The sequence below is a fragment of the Tachyglossus aculeatus genome, chromosome 4, assembly GCF_015852505.1.
Source record: "Tachyglossus aculeatus isolate mTacAcu1 chromosome 4, mTacAcu1.pri, whole genome shotgun sequence".
NCBI classification, from domain to species: Eukaryota; Metazoa; Chordata; class Mammalia; order Monotremata; family Tachyglossidae; genus Tachyglossus; species Tachyglossus aculeatus.
Window position 1 is genome coordinate 66,869,419 of NC_052069.1, and position 19,671 is coordinate 66,889,089.

General features: G+C 46.8%; 1 protein-coding gene and 1 non-coding gene across 4 annotated transcripts in view; one reads left to right on the top strand and one right to left on the bottom strand.

Annotated features, from left to right (window-relative positions):
• ENPP2 (ectonucleotide pyrophosphatase/phosphodiesterase 2) overlaps positions 1–19,671 on the top strand; it is a 188,687-nt gene that overhangs the window by 41,208 nt on the left and 127,808 nt on the right. For 2 of the 3 annotated variants that reach the window (XM_038745050.1, XM_038745052.1), the window contains exons 1-2: positions 5,834–5,930; positions 6,208–6,310. In XM_038745050.1, the coding sequence (XP_038600978.1) occupies positions 5,898–5,930; positions 6,208–6,310 (136 nt within the window). In that variant the 5' untranslated portion in view covers positions 5,834–5,897. Of the gene's footprint in view, positions 1–5,833; positions 5,931–6,207; positions 6,311–19,671 lie in introns of those variants that run through there. The other variant, XM_038745051.1, reaches the window with a different exon arrangement.
• LOC119928081 lies at positions 3,056–3,193 on the bottom strand. The gene has a single exon (XR_005451037.1). It is a non-coding gene; the product is annotated as a small nucleolar RNA SNORA7 (small nucleolar RNA).

The following is a 19,671-nucleotide window of genomic DNA, read 5'->3' on the forward strand; positions in this document are numbered from 1 at the left end:
ACGAAGAAGAAAACAAATGGCATCATCTCCATTTTAGAGAAACTCCCCCAAGGAAGCTGCTTGTCAAAAGCTGTTGGGGAATCAGGAAACACAATTTTCACCATTAGCCAGCACTCTTTTTAATGCTAAAAAGGGTGCAGGAATAGAGATTCATAGAATCTTTTCATGAAAAGATACACTGTACATTTAGACTGCAGGATAAATGCAACTACTGTATATAAATTAAGCTATATACACACTACTGCGTTATAGTCGAGTTTTATACTAACCGGAGAGCAAACAGAATGCTTCTACTGCACCCCCATTTGCCTTGGAGAAGCAGATATTCTTCTGAAAAGCATTTTTCTTCTGTGTGTGCCATTAACTGCCTCTGGGAGAATTTGTGATTTGGAGACGGTATCGCTGGCCCACTCACAGACACTGGGGCAGCGGTCATCCCAGGGAGCTTTCTTCTGTCTGATGTTTGATGAGGTTGGATGGATGGATGATAGCCGGTTACCCAAGCAGTAGCCACATAGAGAAGCAGCATGGCTCAGTGGAAAAGAGCACGGGCTTTGGAGTCAGAGGTCATGGGTTCAAATCCCAGCTCTGCCAATTGTCAGCTGTGTGACTCTGGGCAAGTCATTTAACTTCTTTGGGCCTCAGTTCCCTCATCTGTAAAAATGGGGATCAGACTGGGACAACCTGATCACCTTGTAACCTCCCCAGCACTTAGAACAGTGCTTTGCACATAGTAAGCGCTTAATAAATGCCATTATTATTATTATTATTATTATTACATAGTGGGACAAAGCCAAGCCTGGATGATAGAACAAAAGTTTTAAGGCAAAGGTGGGCAATTGCACTTCACTCCTGGTGCTGGGAGCTGGGAGCTCTCCCCTGCCTGAAATGGACTCCCAGAATTACTCAATTAGGCAGAGACAGTACAAGCACCGTGGCTTAGTGGATTGCAAACAAGACCAGTAGTGAAGAGGCCTGGGTTCTAATCGTGACTCTGTCGTTTGTCTGCTGTGTGACCTGGTGCAAGCCACTTAACTGTAGACTGTAAGCTCACTGTGAGCAGGGAATGTGTCTCTTTATTGTTATATTGTGCTCCCCCAAGCTCTTAGTGCACTGCTCTGCAATCTTATGTGCAGAGCAGTAGAACAGAGTCAGTGGACACGTTCCCTGCCCATAACAAGCTCACCATCTAGAGAAAAAAAGTAAGAAAACCTCGTAAGACTCTTGGAATTTGCTTGATCCCATTTCAGTGTCATCCAGGACCCGTCGCCCTGGCTCAAAATGGTATGGCCAGTGATTATCTTTTCTGTGGTCACCCCTGCCTGGGCTTTTTCTTCCCCTCAGTAAATACGATTGACCAATTGAATGATTGACTGATCTGCTTCTTCATCTGTAAAATGGGGATGAAATATCGGTTCCCACCCCCACGCCCCTAGATTGTGTGACCTATGTGGGACAGGGACTGAGTCCAACCTGATTTTCTGGTAACTACCCTGGCACTTAGTAAAGTGCTTGGTATGGAGTAAGCCTTTAGCAAATACCCCAATTATTATTTCCTCTAGAATGTTATGTAACATTTTTCAGCTAATTTAGTTGGATTTTCTAAGCAATCAATCGATAGTATTTGTTAAGCATTTAGTCTGGGCAGAGCACTGTACTGAGTATCTGGGAGAATACGACAGAGTTGGTAAACATGATTCTTTGTTCACAAGGCACACATAATAAAATAATCAGTCATATTCATTGAGCACGTACTGTGTGTAGAACACTGTACTGAGAGCACTTGGGAGAGTACAGTATAACAGAGTTGGCAGTCACATTCCCTGTCATTCAATCTTATTCATTCAATCGTATTTATTGAATGCTTACGGTGTGCAGAGCACTGTACTAAGCGCTGTCCACAATGAGGTTACATGAAAAGCAGCATGGCTCAGTGGAAAAAGCCCGGGCTTGGGAGCCAGAGGTCATGGGTTCCAATCCCAGCTCTGCCACATGTCTGCTGTGTGACCTTGGGCAAGTCACACTTCACTTCTCTGAGCCTCAGTTACCTCATCTGTAAAATGGGGATTAAGACTGTGAGCCCCACGTGGTACAACCTGATCACCTTGCATCTCCCCAGTGCTTAGAACAGTGCTTTGCATACAGTAAGCACTTAACAAATGTCGTCATTATTATTATTATTTATTATTGAGGGAATCAGACATTCTGTGTGAGGGAGAGGAGAATACAGGGTGCAAAACCAAGCCCATGGGTGATGCCAAAGAGAGTTGGAGAAGAGGAAGAGGGCTTAGTCGGGGAAGTTCTCTTGGAAGAGATGAAGGTGGGGAGAGTGAGCGTCTGTGGGCTATAAATAAATTAAAAATTTTATTTTTCAGGGAAACAACAAGCATAGAGAGCCTATGCAGGTCTAATATGAGAAGCAGGTCTAATGTGAGAAGCAGGTCTAATGTGAGAGTCAGGTCTAATGATGTGAGAGACAGGTCTAATTCAAGTGCTTAGTACAGTGCTCTGCACAAGTAAGCGCTCAATAGATGCAATTGAATGAATATGAGAGGGGGTTCAGAAGGTTCAGCCTGGCTGAGGGTAATCCCCAGGCCAGAACAACCACTGGAGTTAATTCATTCATTCAATTGTATTTATTGAGTGCTTACTGTGTGCAGAGCACTGTACTAAGCGCTTGGGAAGTACAAGTTGGCAAGTTGAAGCCTATTCCCATGTGAGCTACCTGTAGAGTGGAACAGGGACTATGTCTGACCTACTTACTTACCTTGGAGCTACCATGACTACCTTCAAACATTTAATTTTTTTCTTAAATAATGGCAGTTGTAGGAACAGAGCTCATCTTTTCTTGTGCTGTCGAGTCATCTCCGATCCATAGAGACTCTGCAGACACATCTCTCCCAGAACACCCCACATACATCTGCAATCCTTCTGGTAGTAAATCCATTTAGTTTTCTTGGTAAAAATCCGGAATTGCCTTCTTCCACGCAGTCAACTTGAGTCTCCACCCTAGACTCGCTCCCATCCCGCTGCTGCCCAGAACAGGAGAGTTTTGACTTGTAGCAGATTGCCTGCTACTCGCTAGCCACTGACCAAGCTAGGAATGGAATCTGTAAGCCTCTGCTTGACTCTCCCTCCCATAGCCGAGACTGGTAGAGTACTGGAAACTTTCCAGGTGCGACCCTGAGAAGTGTAGGGATCAAGCATATAGATGTAATTCAGGGTCGCATGTTCTCTCAGCTTTTCCATAATTACGCTCCAGTGCAGTTCATGCACAGTTAGGTGGAGCCAGGAGACTGCTTTCCCTCTCCGCAGCAGTTAATTTGTAGTAAGGTTCTGGTTAACTGCGGTTTAGCTCTGGGGTTTTTTGGGTTAATGAGTTCCTTATGCAGAGTGTGATGGCAGAAGGGGAGGGCCCCCACTGGAAGAATGAGGGTCTAAGCACTTCAGAGCCCCTTACGTAGCTTGGAAGAAGCGCCAAAACACGATTTGCAAAAAGTGGCTCTCTGCTAAAGCAGGCTACCTGTCACAGGGGATGACTAGGGGGAATAATGATCAATAATAATAGTGGTATTTGTAAAGCATGTGCCAAGCACCATACTAAGCGCTGGAGTAGATACAAGCTAGTCAGATCGGATGCCGTTCTTGTCCCACAGTCTAAGGGGGAAGGAAAACAGGTATTTCATTCCCATTTTTCAGACGAAGAAACAGACACAGAGCCGTGAAGCAACTTGCCCAAGGTCGCACAGCAGACAGGTGGCAGAGCTGGAATTAGAACCCGGGTCCCTCGAGTCGTAGATCAGTGCTCTTCCCAGTAAGTTACACTGCTTCCAAGGACAGATCTCAAATATGACAGGCTTCTGGAAAGTTGAGCCTCGGTGCCCGGGAAGGTGAAAGAGGGGAAATTTGGTGGGGAGAGGTTTCTGGGAAACCTTTCGTGATTCCTGAGGCCAAAGTGGGAGCCAGGCAGCCCCCAAGGAATGGGAATTTTGCCTGTGGTTTCTCGGGCATTTTGAGATAAAGAAGATAAAATTATTGGTAGAAAGAGACCCATTCTTTTCCAGCCTGCTATTTTTTTCTTTACTAGCCCTCCCCACCCCTGCAAAACAAAGTGCAGATGTCAGCATATGAGCTTCTGGACTAGTGCAATGCACATGCAGGTGAAGGAATCTCCAGAGAACAATTCATAAACCTGACATCTTTGCCACAGTGTCAGATGGGAAGGATTTGAGCATTTAGCATTGTAGTCTTCCTTTCAACCAGCCATAGCTGAGTTTTAGAATACAGAATGAACACCTGGCTTATGTGCAGTCCTTGTGAACATATTAGAGCCTTTCTGCTCTCAGCTTCGATCTGAACAAAGAGGCATTGCTTAATCAGTCTTTATGGCACGGTAAGCCTGATATTTGTTTACACCCACACACTCATATGTGCACATACACACACACACAGAAACACACACATACATGGACACACACAAATACACACACATGGCACACTTGCTGCTTTTTTTTAATGGCATTTATTAAGTGCTTACTATGTGCAAAGCACTGTTCTAAGCATGGGGAGGTTACAGGGTTACCAGTTGTCCCATGTGGCTCACAGTCTTCAACCCCATTTTACAGATGAGGGAACTGAGGCCCAGAGAAGTGAAGTGACTTGCCCAAAGTCACACAGCTGGATATTGGTGGAGCCGGGACTTGAACCCATGACCTCTGACTCCAAAGCCCAAGCTCTTTCCACTGAGCCACACTGCTTCCCCTTTGTGCTCTAGGAACCATCTCTGGAGAAAAAGGAAATCAACAAAACCCTCTATTTTCCCTCCAGGTGAGACTTTAAAGGGCAGAACAACTGTCCAAGAGAATTTCAGAGCTCAACCACCCCTGTAGCTGTCACTTGAAAGGCAGTTGTTGGTAAACAGGGTGGTGAAAAGGCTTTTCAGAGTTGAACTACTTTACCTTGAATGATAATTAACCCTAGCAAATAATTAGCAAAACTGGACCCTAAGTCATAATTCAATTCACCATTAGACTTCCCTTCCTCGAGAAACCTGCTTCTGAAACTTCTCAAAAGTCGAGAGAGTTCAGGAAAGGAAATGGAACCTTGAGTTTTATGCCCTCTGATAGGAAAAGTCTCAGTTGTTCCAGCCAGCTATTTGTCGGAGTTGTAACAGAAGCCGGGGGCACTGCAGTTTGGTGGAAAATAATGTTATCTCTGCCGCTTGCTACAATCCCAGGAGATTTCACCGTGAGAAATATTTGAAAAGACAGGGCAATCTGAATGTGTGGCAACAGAGACGGAACTGTTTGAACAGCCAGAAAGACAAGGGATAAAGTCAGGGAGAGTTTTTCATTTCAGAAATTGCGCACAGCGTCCGTCTCTGAAAACGAGGTTTTGCTTTTAACTTCATCGAATCACTTCTCTGCAACCCTTAAAGGTTTCCAGTTGGAAAAAAACCTTTCCCTTCTACAAGCCCGTGTCTCCCAAGCGCAGAATGCATTTGGTTTCTCTTTGAACCGTGTTTTTGTGAGGAAACTAAAATGAACATGAACTCTCGTTGGCCACAGCCGCAGAAGAAAGCCTTGCGTTGCCAGAGGAAACCACATTAAGGCTTGTGTGTGTGTGTGTGTGTGTATGTGTGTGTTTTTGGGGGGGCGGCGGAGGAAGGAGGGGAGGGGAAACAGAGGATGATGCTTGCAGCTTCTTGCACTCGGGCTGTGATTTGTGAGTGGGACATGGTGACATCACAGCCCCTGGACAAATCAAGAGAGGCTGTCAACCCTCCAGGTGGGGGTCCGTTGTGGCTAATAGACTGAACGCAGAGCCCAAAGCGCACAGTGCGCTCAGATTAAAGAGGAGGAGAGCGGTCTGCACGAGCTTTTCAAGAACCCTCTGCTATGGCAAAGAGAAATTCCTTGCCATTCCACCAGGTAGGGAGCAGGGTTGCAGCCGCCGGCCCTTAGGAAAAAGAGATCTCCCCTATCTTGGGCATGCCAGACGGCAATCTCTGGTCAGCTGCTGCAACCTTTGGAATTCCTGGGGGCTCTCCGGTGTTAGGGAGTTTGAGGCCACCGAGGCTTGGGGGTGGAGAGGGTGGGGGCGGCTTCAAAGTCTGTGCACTGGCCTGTCGAGGGGTCAGAGTTTGGGGAGATTTAGGATTCCACTCTGCGATAGTAGGCTGATAGCAGGCTTCTCTTCCTTCCCCAGGTGATATCCCTGTTCACTTTTGCCATCGGAGTAAATGTCTGCTTGGGATTTACAGCAAATCGAATCAGACGATCAGAGGAATGGGAGGAAGCCCCCTTTGTAGGTAAGAGGCCCAAACCGCGACCTCCTCAGACCTTCTGTCGCTCCAGGCAGCAGCGTGGGAGAGGTCGGCCTGGCCGGGAGAACTCCGCAGAAGGCCACCGGCTCAACTTTGGCCCAGATTACGGCGGCCGGGGGGACGCTGGCTTTGGGTTGAGCGGGCGGCCACGGTCCCGGGGAGGTGATACCTCGGGGCCAGTTCTCATCATGTTGATGGGGATTTTGGAAGTCGGTGGTCTCCGTGAGGATTTTTGCAGGAATCGATCTGTCACTGCTTTTCAAACAGCGAAGGGCAAACAGCTAATGTCGAGAGCGGACAGGTGTGGAGTTTAATAGAGATACACCCAGCAGACTTACTGTCCTCGGATGAGAGTTCCTTTGCCTTTTCTTCCTCACTGCCTTCCTTTCCCTGTCCCTTCCTCCTTCCCTTGGGTCAAACCGTAGGGATTTGGGACGGGGGCAAAGAGAGGGGGAAGTCACAAAGATCTACCCCCTTCACGTGCTGTTGGAAATGGAGAATTTGCTCAAGGTAAACTACCGGTAATCCAGAAAACGTATGACCCGGAGAAGTCTCTCCAAAAGCTCCTGGAACTGATTTCTCTGCTTGTATTCCCTTTAGCATAAGGAAGGAAGGTTACGGTAACATGCCCTGGTAACGTGACTGGCAGAACTGATGTGAATGAGTCTCCTTTTACAATACTCTACCACTCAGACAGTTGGAAAGTTCTCATAAAGGGTATCCTTGTCCCTAGAGAAGTCTTCGTTTACCGGGTCTGAGGTAATGAGTTGGTTAATTTCCTGGAAATTGGAGCTGCTGGCAGTTTTATAAATAAAAATTGCATTTGCAGCAACGAGCACTTTGGGGGCAACTGTTTCTGGATTTTCCCCAACATCCAAGCATGTTTTTCTAATTTGGGGATAATTGTGAGGACATTATTCCCTTGTTTTCTGATTTTACTGCCAAAGACTCTGCCGAGCTGTCTTAATCAACCCACCAGCATTCTCCTGACTGCTCTGTTAGGAAGAAGGAGCCCACTGTTACTTTTTACTTTTTACTGATTGATTTTGAGTCCTAAACTGCTTAATATGTACTGACCGAAGTACACAGGGGATGCATAAAGGAGGGAGAATAGGGTGAAGAGACTAGACTGTGAGGAGACTAGACTGTGGACTGTAAGCTCATTGTGGGCAGGGAACATGTCTACCAACTCTGTTTATTAATAATAATAATAATAATAATAATAAATGGTATTTGTAATAAGCACTGTTCTATTGTACTATCCCAAGTGCTTATTGCAGCGCTCTGCCCACAGTGAGCACTCAATAAATCCGATTGATTGGAGATAAGGGGTTAGACAGGGAAGGCTTCCTGGAGGAGAGATGACTTTGGTAGGGCTTGAAATGAGGAATAGTGGTGGTCTGTTGGTTATGAAGGGGGAGTGAAGTACAGGCAACAGGGGGGATGTGAGCAAGGAGTTGACACCGAGAGAGACACTTTGTGTGGGTTGGTGTTAGAGGAGTGAAGTGTGAGACCTGGGCTGTGACTTGTACTTCCCAAGTGCTTAGTACGGTGCTCTGCACACAGTAAGTGCTCAATAAATACTATTGACCGAAAGAATGAAAAGACAGAGGAGAGATAGGAGAGAAAGAGCTGATTGAGTGCCTTAAAACCGATGGTCAGGAGTTTCTGCTTGAAGAAATTCTCTGGGGAAATAAAGTTCTTCTTTAGTTAACATGCAAAGCCAACTCATCTCCTTCATGCTGGCACTGTGGGCATTTCAGAAGGAGCTTTGACTTGCCCAACCCTGGCCATCCCCAATTTGGGCATAGTGTCCCGGGGGAACGCGCTTTCCACGTTCTGGGTCCTTTATGTTGCGGGAAGCTCTTCTGGATTGCGGCCACAGTGCAGCAGGTTGAACTCATATGCTGCATGGAAGCAGTTGAGAGAGTGCCAAGGCGGGATGGCTGGAAGCCTGGGGCAGATCCCACCTGCCCGAGTGATAGAGAGGAGAGGTGTGCCATTAGGAGCTTGGGGCAAAGGACAGGGCAGACACAGCCTTGAGGAGGGTTGTTTTCCTGAGACTTCGTAACCCCGGGCAGGTTTCTATTCTGCAGACAGTTTCCTGCAGCCAACAGCCAAAATTAAGAATTTTACTACTCACCCCAAGAGAAGCAGTGCGGCTGAGTGGGAATAGCACTGGAAGCCAGAAGACCCGGGTTCTAATCTTGGCTCTGCCAATTACTTGCTGTGTGACCTTGGTCACTCAACTTCACTTTGTCTCAGTCCCCTGTTCTCCCTCCTACTTAGGCAGTGAGCCCCAACCGGGACAGGGACCGGGTCCGACCTAATTCACTTGTATCTACTCCAGTGCTTAGAACAGTGTTTGACACATAGTAAGCACATAGTAAATACCTTTAAAAAAAAGTGAAGCTTCCCACCCCCTTGGCCTGCCAAATCCGTCCCCTGGGGGCAGGGAGGGGGCTTCTCTGAAGGCACCAGGCTAGGAGGAGTCCAGATGGAGCTGTAACAGAAGCAGGGAAGCCAACTCAGCCTGAGCAGGGTTCTCCATCCCCAATCATCGCTGCCAATCGCCGAGCCCAGTCTGCCCCCTTCGATCCTGCCACTGCCGCTGTCTCCATCCCATGGATAGTTGGAAATGTCAAGCTCCGGCCACCCCCAGACTGAAACACGAAACTTGGGACAGTTAGCCCCCATTTCATTTAACGTCTCAGAGCCCAACTCTCTCATCTGAGCCCAACCTGCCTAGCCAGTGCTGGATTGAGGCCCTGGGGAGGGTAGGCTGGGCTGAAGTGGGTGTCATTTCTCTCGTCTCCCCGCAAAGTATGCTGCCCCTTCCCCACCCCCTCCTTCAGCCTCCTGGCTGATTCAGAAGTTTCCACTTGGCCACACAGTTCGCTGTGGGCAGGGAATGTGTCTGTTTATTGTTGCATTGTACTCTTTCACCCGCCTAGTACAGTGCTGTGCACACAATAAGCACCCGGTAAATACAATTGAATGAAGGAACGAACAACTGGCCCTAGAATGGTGGCTCGAGTGGTGGGTGGGTGGAAGGGTAGGCTCCTTGAGGGAAGGGATCATATCTACCAACTCAATTGCGTTGTACTCTTCCAATGCTTGGCAAAGTGCTCTGTGTGCAGTAAGTGCTCAATAAATTCCATTGACTGACTTGTTCTTCCCCTCTAGACTGTAAGCTTGCTGTGGGCAGGGATTGTATCTACCAACTCTATTATATTGTACTCTCCAAAGAGCTTAATAGAGTGCTCTGTGCACAGTAAGCGCTCAATAAATATTGACTTTAGACTGTGTCTTTAGTCTTTTGACGTTAGTCTAAATTTTAGACCGTGAGCCCACTGTTGGGTAGGGACTGTCTCTATATGTTGCCAATTTGTACTTCCCAAGTGCTTAGTACAGTGCTCTGCACATAGTAAGCACTAAATAAATACGATTGATGATGAATAAATATGGTTGATAGGTTGATTGATTGGTGAAGCTCAGGAGGCCCCATGGTGCTCTCCTGAGGTGACTCCCTTGATCTAAGGGAACAGCTGTCCCTCTAAATTTCCTTCCTCCCAGCCTAGTCCCCCTCCCCTGCTCTGCACCTTCAAACCTGGTAGAGCTCCTGGCCCCCTTGCCCTTGAGCTTGCGTGAGGTTACCTTCCTCTGAGAGAGGCTGATTCCCCAGCTGGTCCCTCTGGGCACCAGCTCTGCAGTCACAGTGCCCCTGGCATAGTCATCATCATCATCATCATCAGTCGTATTTATTGAGCACTTACTATGCGCAGAGCACTGTACTAAGCGCTTGGGAAGTACAAATTGGCAACATTTAGAGACAGTCCCTACCCAACAGTGGGCTCACAGTCTCCCTCCCCCTCCCCTTGGGGTGCCTCCCCAAGGCACCTTAGAACCTAGCTCTATCCCTCTGGCACAAGCACCCCTCATAAGCGCTTAGTGCAGTGTTTTGCACACAGTAAGCCCTCAATAGCTATGATTGAATGAATGAATACAGCTTCCAAATAAGTAGGCAGAGAGACACGCATTATTATCCCTATTTTACAGATGAGGCGACTCAGTTCCAAAGAGGTTAAGTGACTCTCCCAAGGTCGCACAGGAAACCAACGGCACGGGTGGGGCTAGATCTTCTAATTCAGCGTGGCTCGGTGGAAAGAGAACCAGCTTTGGAGTCAGAGGTCAGGTGTTCAAATCCCGGCTCCACCAACTGTCAGCTGTGTGACTTTGGGCAAGTCACTTCACTTCTCTGTGCCTCAGTTACCTGATCTGTAAAATGGGGATTAAGACTGTGAGCCCCCCGTGGGACAACCTGATCACCTTGTAACCTCCCCAGTGCTTAGAACAGTGCTTTGCACATAGTAAGCACTTAATAAATGCCATCATTATTAATTCCCAGATCTGAGCTCTTGCTGCTGTGCCCCCTGGGTGTTGAAAAAGGAGGCCATGTGACTGAAGATTAAAAATTGTATTTTTTCCTATTGAAAAGGAGAGTAAGATTCAGCCTACAGAGACCCAGCCAGAATGCTGCACACATGTGCTTTTAACTCAGTGTCACATTAGGGACAGCGCAGGCTGAATGTGCCTTGGAGAAAAGCTGACAGTGCTAAGTGGGAGATCAGCCCAGGAGACTGGTGGGAGATTGGGTTTCCTCTTCTCTCCAGCAGAGAAGGCTGAGGTAGTTTTGCTTGGTAGAATATGATCCCCTGTGATAGTAGGAGGCTAGGTCATATGAGGTAGGATGCCTGCCCGCTGAAGGACAGTGCATTTGAGTGGTTAGAATATTAGCCCCTAGGCTAAGTGACCTAGCTTTCGCTATGATGCTGTCACATGATTTGAGGTGTCTCTGTTTACCAACGTGGGCCTCAATTTCCCCACCTGTAAAATGGGGCTAAAAAAAGACACGGTTGAGGTTAAGACACATTAAACCCTTTGAAAGACATGCATTATATAACTATGAAATAGTGTGACGGTGGTCTTTAATTTCCATGAAAGATTAAAGCTTTTGATTTTGTGCCAGTACCAATATCTGATAGGCTGATTCTTGGTGTAAGTGGGAGAATACTGTTCTTACACAGTGCTGGACTGATTGTTGACTGATTTGTTCCAAACCTTCCCAATCAATTAATCAACCATATTTTTTGTGCACTTACTGTCTGCAAGTCACTGTACTGAATTCTTGGGAGAGCGCAATGTAATAGAGTTGATAGATGTGCTCTTTGCCCACGGGGATTTAATAAGGCCTTAAAGGTGGGGAGAGTGGTTGTCTGTAGGATACGAAGTGGAAGGGAGATTCAGGCCAGAGGCAGGGCAGGACACTGGTGACTGTTTGGAGGTGAGATAGATGAGACTGAGTACAGTGAATGGGTCGGCAGTAGAGGATCGAACTGTAAAGGCTGGGTTGTACTAGGAAATCAGAGAGGTAAATTAGGAGGGGGCAAGGTGATTGAGTGATTTAAAGCTGATGGTGAGGAGTTTTTGTTTGATGTGGAAGTGGATGGGCAGCCACTGGAGGTTCTTCAGGAGTGGGGAAATATGGACTGAAAGGTTTTGTAGAAAAACGATCCAGACACCAGAGTGAAGTGTGGTCTGGAATGGGGAAAGGCAGGATTCAGGGAGGTCAGCGAGGAGACTGATGCAGTAATCTAAGCTGGATGGGTTAAGTGCTTGGATTAACTTGGTACTACTTTGGATGGAGAAGAAAGGGCAGATTTTAGCAGTGCTGTGAAGGTTGAATCGACAGGAGTTGGTGACAGATTGAATATGTGGGTTGAATGAGGGAGATGAGTCGAGGATGATGCCAAGATTATGGGGCTTGTGACACAAGGAGGGTGGTGCCATCTACAATGATGGGAAAATCATGGGGAGGGCAGGATTTGAGTGGGAAGAAGAGGAGTTCTATTTCAGATGTATTAAGTTTGAGGAATCAGTGGGACATCCGAGTAGAGATGTTCCAAAGGCAGGAGGAAATGTAAGATTGCAGAGAAGGAGAAACTGGAGATGTAGATTTGGGAATTGTCCACAAAGCCGTGGGAGCGAATGAGTTCTCCAAAGGAGTGAGTGTAGATGGAGCATAGAAGGGGACCCAGAACTAAGCCCTGAGGGACTCCCACAGTTAGGGGGTGGAAGGCAGAGGAGGTGCCTGCAAAAGAGACAGAGAAGAGGGAGGAGAACCAGGGAAGGACAGTGTCAGTGAAGCTAAGGTTAGTTAATGTCTCAAGGAGAAGGGGGTGGTAAACAGTGTCGAAGGCAGCTGAGAGGTCGAGGAGGATTAGGATGGAGTAGAGGTTGCTGGATTTGGCGAGAAGGAGAACACTGGTGACCTTTGAGAGAGCAGATTCCGTTGAGTGAAGGGAGTAGAAGCCAGTTGGAGGGGGTCAAGGAGAGAATTGGTGGGAAAGGAAGTGAAGTTAGCAAGTGTAGACAAACTTGCTCAAGGGGTTTGGAGAGAGATGGGCCGATAACTGGCGGAAGTCGTGAAGTAAAGGAAGGTTTTTTTTTTTAGGATGGGGAGACATAGGCATGTTTGAAAGCAGTGGAGAAGAAGCCATTGGAGAATGAACAGTTGAAGATGGTGGTCAGGGAGGGAAGTAGGAAGGGGGCAGGGTTTTTGATAAGGTGCGAAGGGATGGGGTTGGAGGTGTGTGTGGATGGGATATATTTTGAGGAGAGGAGGGACATCTCTTGAGCTCAATCAATCTCATTTATTGAGTGCTTAGTGTGTGCAGATCACTGTGCTAAGTGCTTGGGCAAGTAGAATGTAACAGAGTTAGTAGTCGTGTTCCCTGCCCACAAGGAGCTTACAGTCTGGAGAGGAGCTTGCAGTCTAGATATACTGCTAGGGAAGATGGGAGAGTCGAAGAAAGGGCAGGAAGAGGGACTGGAGAAAGGCAGTAGAGATTTTAGGGAAATCCACCTCGATGGTTTCCATTTTCTCCATAAAATACATGGCCAGGTCATTAAGGGCTAGATATTGGGGCAGTGGGAGGTTGGGGGGGTGGGTACGGTTAAGGTGGTTGAGAAGGCAATGGGCTTGAGAGTCAAAAAGGATGGAGAAATTATATTGCCAGCTGTAGGATTGGATAGGAGTAAAGCAGGTTAGGACAAACTTGAGAAGGATGTGGTTGACCTGTTATCTGGATTTTCACTAGCAGCCCTCCACAGCTCGGGCACAGGAGTGAAGAAAATAGATTGTGGAGGTGATACAGGGCTGTGGGTTAGTGTTCCGAGATAAGTGAAGGGTTGGGGGAGAAGGTTGTGTTCAGTAAAGAGGGTTGTGTTGAGGGAGTTATTTTGTGCTTCAAGAGCAGGAACTTTGGGTGCAGAGACTAAATGGGATGCGATGACTTGAGAAAACTGGTGTGGGTCCAGTGATAGGTGGTTGACAGATTTGTGGGAAGGGGGTGTGTAAGAGAGAAGGCAGGTGACGAGGTTATAGTTGGATTAAGGGATTTCAAAACTGGTGAGGGGAGAGACTGTCCGGTCACTAGAGATGATGAGGGAGAGCATGTGTCCAAGTTGGTCAGTGGGTGGTATTTATTGAGCACTTACTATATGCAGAGAATAATGATAGTGATGATATTTGTGAAGTGCTTACTATGTACCAAGCACTGTTCTAAGTGCTGGGCTGTGCTAAGCACTTGGGAGAGTATGATACAAAGCGATGAGGCTAATGTATAGTAGCAGACCAGCTCTACACTTCAGGGGAAAGAAGAAACAGGCCAAGAATTTCAGGAGCATTTCACAGGAAGCCCTCTCTGTCTCTGCCAATGTGACCTACCTGGTTCTCTTTGTGGAATACTCTCTACCAGGTCTCCTTTAACACCCTGAGGCTTCCAGGAGAAAACCCCCAAATTGGCTGGTAGAGAATGACTCTAAAGGCTAATTGGAACAAAACCAGCAACCTATAAACAACACCTTGTAGAACCTCACAACCTTGATGAAAAGGAGGCTTATTAAAAGACTCTGTGAAAGCTAGACTGGATCCCTACCTCCAAGGAGCTTACACTCTAACAGGCTGCTAACCCACTAATCAATCAATCAGTCGTATTTATTGAGTGCTTGCTGTGCGCAGGACACTGTACTAAGTGCTTGGGAAAGCTCAATACGATAGAGTTGGTAGATGTGATTCCTCCCCACAAGGAGCTTCCAGTCTATGGAGAAGTCGTATAGCAGTGGTGGATGCCAGTGTTGAAAAGCTGCAAGGTTATGCCCACCAAATCCAAGGCAAGAGTGTAAATAGGCACCCTCCCCATTCCACCTTACACACACATCACAGTACCACAGAAGAGGGGAAAGACCCCCACCCCTGCTCCGTCACAGATGAGAAAGGAATCTTAAAGATGCAGCAAAAGTACTTGGATGATATTAACACTTTTTGCACCACTCACTGTGGGCAGGGAAGGTGTCCCATTATTGTTAAATTGTAGTAATAATAATTGTGGCATTTGTTAAGCGCTTACTATGTGCTAGGGACTGTATTAAGCGCTGGGGTATATACACAAACAAATCACATTGGATACAGTCCCTGTCCCACGTGGGGCTCACAGTCTTAATCCCCATTTTACAGATGAGGTCACCGAGTCACAGAGAAGTGAAGTGACTTGGCCAAGGTCACCCAGCAGACTAGAGGAAGAGCTGGGATTAAAACCCAGGTCCTTTGGAAAGGGGAGAGAGTGGAATATGGAAACTACCGGAGGGCTTTACTGCTCTCCATCATTGGTGAGAACCGTCTGATCTCCCTGGCATCAATTTCAGAAGAGCATGATTGAATCATTGACCACGGTGGTGGAGTTCACCAGACTTGACTTAGGCTGATCAATCAATCAGTAGCATTTATTGAGTGCTTACTGTGTGCAGAGCACCATACTAAGCACTTGAGAGAGTCTGATATAAAAGAGTCAGTTGACAGGTTCCCTGCCCACAGTGACCTTCTAGTCAGGGGAAAGAAGAAACAGGTCAGGAATTTCATGAGCATTGCCGAAGAAGCTCTGTCTGTCTCTACCAGCTGGCTTTCTCTGTGGAATACTCTCAAGGGGAGATTGCAGGAAGCAGCACCGAGACTTCTATACACAGCTCAGGGTCCCTAAATAATAATAATAATAATAGTGTTACTAATAATAATAATCGTATACCACCAGACTTCGGCTCTGGCCACGACAAACAGAAGAGTTGATCAAGATCTTCAGAACACTGGTTGGTGCCACACTAGACTTGGAGGAGGCTAGTCAGTTCCTTTCTGCAGGATAGATGTGGGCTGTGTAACAGATACGTTCCTGTTTAGCCAACTGTCCACAGCCATACTGAAAGGTGGGCCTGGGGAAATAGAAGTTAGCATCAGAATTCAGGCCTCTCCTTCTGGGAGCCCTTTGAACAGGCTGAGAGCATTGTCAAAATCCACAACTTGATTTCACTTTCCAGGCAGTATTTGACACTCCTAAGCAGCATGGCCAAGTAGATAGAGTACAGCCTGGAGAGTCAGAGGGACCTGGGTTCTAATAATTATGGTACCTGTTAAGTGTTTACTATGTGCCAAACACCATTGTAAGTGCTGGGGTAGGTATAAGTTAATCAGGTTGGACACAGTTACTGTCCCACATGGGGCTCACACTTTTAATCCCTATTTTACTGATGAGGTAACTGAGGCCCAGAGAAGTGAAGTAACCTTCCCCAAGGTTGAACAGCAGACATGTGGTGGAGCCAGGATAAGAGCCCAGGTCCTTCTGACTCTCAGGCCCGTGGTCTACTCACTAAACCACGCTGTTGTTCCAGTTCTAATCCCAACTCGGCCACTTGTCTGCTGTGTGATCTTGGGCAAGTCACTTAACTTCTCTGGGCCTCAGTTATCTCATCTGTAGAGGGATGAAGATTGTGAGCCTCATGTGGGACATGGATTGTGTCCAACCTGATTACCTTGAATCTACCCCAGCGCTTTCAACGGTGCCTGGCACAGAGCAAGCACTTAACTAATACCATAAAAAGTGCTTAATACAGTGCTCTGCACCCAATAGATAGCTGATAGTATTTATTGAGTGCTTCCTCTGTGTAGAGCTCTGCACTGGCTCTGTAGGAGACTACAGTAGAATTGGTAGACACCATCTCTGCTCTCCAAGAGCTTTCAATCTACCCGGGGAGATAGACAACTAGATAAATTATAGGTAAGGGGAAGTAAAAAAGTTTAAAAATGTGGATAGAAGTGTACTTGGAGAGGTGTCGGGGGAAATGAGTGAGCAAGGGCTTAGGTGAATTGGTAGGAAAGGAGGAAATCTGGGGGAAGAGATGAGAGATTGATCAGGAGATCCTGTACACTGGTGGATGGCTGTACTTTGGAAGGGGGCACACAGGAAGATACGTCGAGGGTTATGAGCTGCTTCTCAGTGGTCCTTCCTGACTGGAGCTTAAGAATCAATCAATCAATCAATTAATCAATCAACTGTATTTATTGAGTGCTTACTGTGTGCAGAGCACTGTACTAAGCACTTGGGAAGTACAAGTTGGCAACATAGGGCAAAGCCACCAGCACCTGGCTAACCAAAAATGAACGCCAGAAACACAGTGCTGAGGGATGCCACCCAATCCTCTTACCTTGGTAACATGATGCCCACTTGGGGCAGGTTGGACAAAGAGACAGGGAAACAAACCTAAAAAGGCCAAGAGAGACACCAACATGGCCTCAATAATGATAATAATAATAATAATGGTATTTGTTAAGTGCTTACTATGTGCAAAGCACTGCTCTAAGCGCTGGGGAGGTTACAAGGTGATCAGGTTGTCCCATGGGGGGCTCACAGTTTTAATCCCCATTTTCCAGATGGGGTAACTGAGGCCCAGAGAAGTTAAGTGACTTGCCCAAAGTCACACAGCTGACACAGACGGCAGAAGAATCTAACCCAAGAAGTCAGGAAAAACGTAGTAACGATTATTAAATTTAATCCCGCTTTCACCCGCTTTCAAACCCCATCCCCCCAATCCTACCCCCCATTTCCTCCCCATATTAATTCATTCATTCAAACGTATTTATTGAGCCCTTACTCAAGCTTCAATCCAATGGAAGACATACCAGGCAATTGGCTGGTTCACCTTTCTTCATGGTGAACCATGGTGGGGAGACCAGGGGGTACCCCAGTGCCACATTCATTCATTCATTCATTCATTCATTCATTCAATCGTATTTATTGAGTGCTTACTGTGTGCAGAGCACTGTACTAAGTGCTTGAGAAGTACAAGTTGGCAACATACAGAGAAGGTCCCTACCCAACAATGGGCTGCTTCTGGAGTTATTTTTTTTTAATGGTATTTGTTCAGCACGCACTTATTATGTTCCAGGCACTGTACTGGAGTCTTGTCTTGTCTTATGCTGTTGAGTCATCTCCGACCTATAGCGATGCCATGGAGTAAATGCAAGCTAATCAGGTCGGACACAGTCCATGTCCCAAATGGGGCACGCTGTCTTAATCCCCACTTTACAGATGAGGTAACTGAGGTACAAAGAAGTTAGGTGACTTGCCCAAGTTCCTCTGGCTCCCAGGCCTGTGCTCTATCCAGTAGGCCACACTGCTTCCATCCAAACCTCTTACTGCCCATACTTTGCACGTATGCTGAAACTGAATCACCAACAGCAAAGCAACTGGAGGACCAGCAGTATACTGTATTGGATAGTGCATGGACCCGGGAATCAGAAAGTCATGGGTTCTAATCCTGGTTGTCTGCTCTGTGACCTTGGGCGAGTCCCTTTCTTCTCTGGGCCTCAATTACCTCATCTGTAAAATGGGGATTGAGCCTGTGAGCCCCACGTGGAGCAGCCCAACCCTATTTGCTTGCATTCACCCCAGTGCTTAGTACAGGGCCTGGCACATAGTAAGCACGTAACAAAGCAGCGTGGCTCAGTGGAAAGAGCTCGGGCTTTGGAGTCAGGGGTCATGGGTTCAAATCCCGGCTCTGCCAATTGTCAGCTGTGTAACTTTGGGCAAGTCACTTAACTTCTCTGTGCCTCAGATACCTCATCTATAAAATGGGGATTAAGACTGTGAGCCCCCCGTGGGACAACCTGATCACCTTGTAACCTCCCCAGCACTTAGAACAGTGCTTTGCACATAGTAAGCGCTTAATAAATGCCATTTAAAAAAACAAAAAAACCCCAAATGCCACAATTATTATTATTATTACAAGCAGATGGCCAGCATCAAAGCCATACTTGACACATTACACCTACTGGTGATAGTAATAAAACAGTGGTATTTGTTAAAGGTGTTTTTTATAACAGTGGTATTTGTTAAGCACACACCATGTGCCAAGCAATGTGCTTGTAGATAAAAGAGAATCAGTTCAGTCCTGGTCTCAGCCACATATGGGGGTCACAGTCAGAGGAGGAGTGATAATAGGAATTGAATCCCCATCTTATAGATGAGGAAATTGAGGCACAGAGAAATGAAATGCCTTGCCCAAATTCAACCAGCAAGCAAGTGGTAGAGCCAGGGATAGAATCCAGATCCTCTGTTTCTCAGGCCCGGGCTCTCTCCACAAGGTCACCCTGCTTCAGGAAGTGTGAGAAGAGTGCTCTTGCACATAGTAAGCACTCAAAAACACCACCGATGAAGAGAATGCTGGCAGCATTGAAGTCTCAACAAAGTTCAGACAATGTGGGCCCACTCTGGGCCTTTAGGGGACTGTCAGCCCGGGACACAACAATCAGAAATGGGGCTGTTTGCTCAGAGCAGAGGCCTCTGGAAAACCATGACACCAAGAAGGAGGAATCAAAATGGCAAAAGACACTTTGGTTTACTGATCCAGTTGAGCAGCAAGGAGCAAATCCTCAAGGGGCCTGAGAGGCATAGTCGCCCAGACACAGATACAATCTCACTGTCGGTAGAACCAGCTCTGAATCCAACAGGCATCATCAGATAATGATCTGATGGGTTGATATACCCCAAGAACATTTCCTGTCTAATCTAATCTCTTTTAGACTGTGAGCCCACTATCGGGTAGGGACTGTCTCTATGTGATGCCAATTTGTACTTCCCAAGCGCTTAGTACAGTGCTCTGCACATAGTAAGCGCTCAATAAATACGATTGATTGATTGATTGATTGATCTCTGGCAGTGCTACTTACTTACAGTCAATGGTATTTATTCATATATTTATTCATATTAATGTCCGTCTCCCTGCCTAGGCAGTAAGCTCATTATGGGCAGGGAAAGTGCCTGCTAATTCTGTTGCATTGTACTCTCCCAAGTACTTAGTACAGTGCTCTGCACATAGTAAGCGCTCAATAATATCATTGATTGATTGATTGAGCACTTAATCTGGACAGACAACTGAGTAAAATAGGATTGATAGAA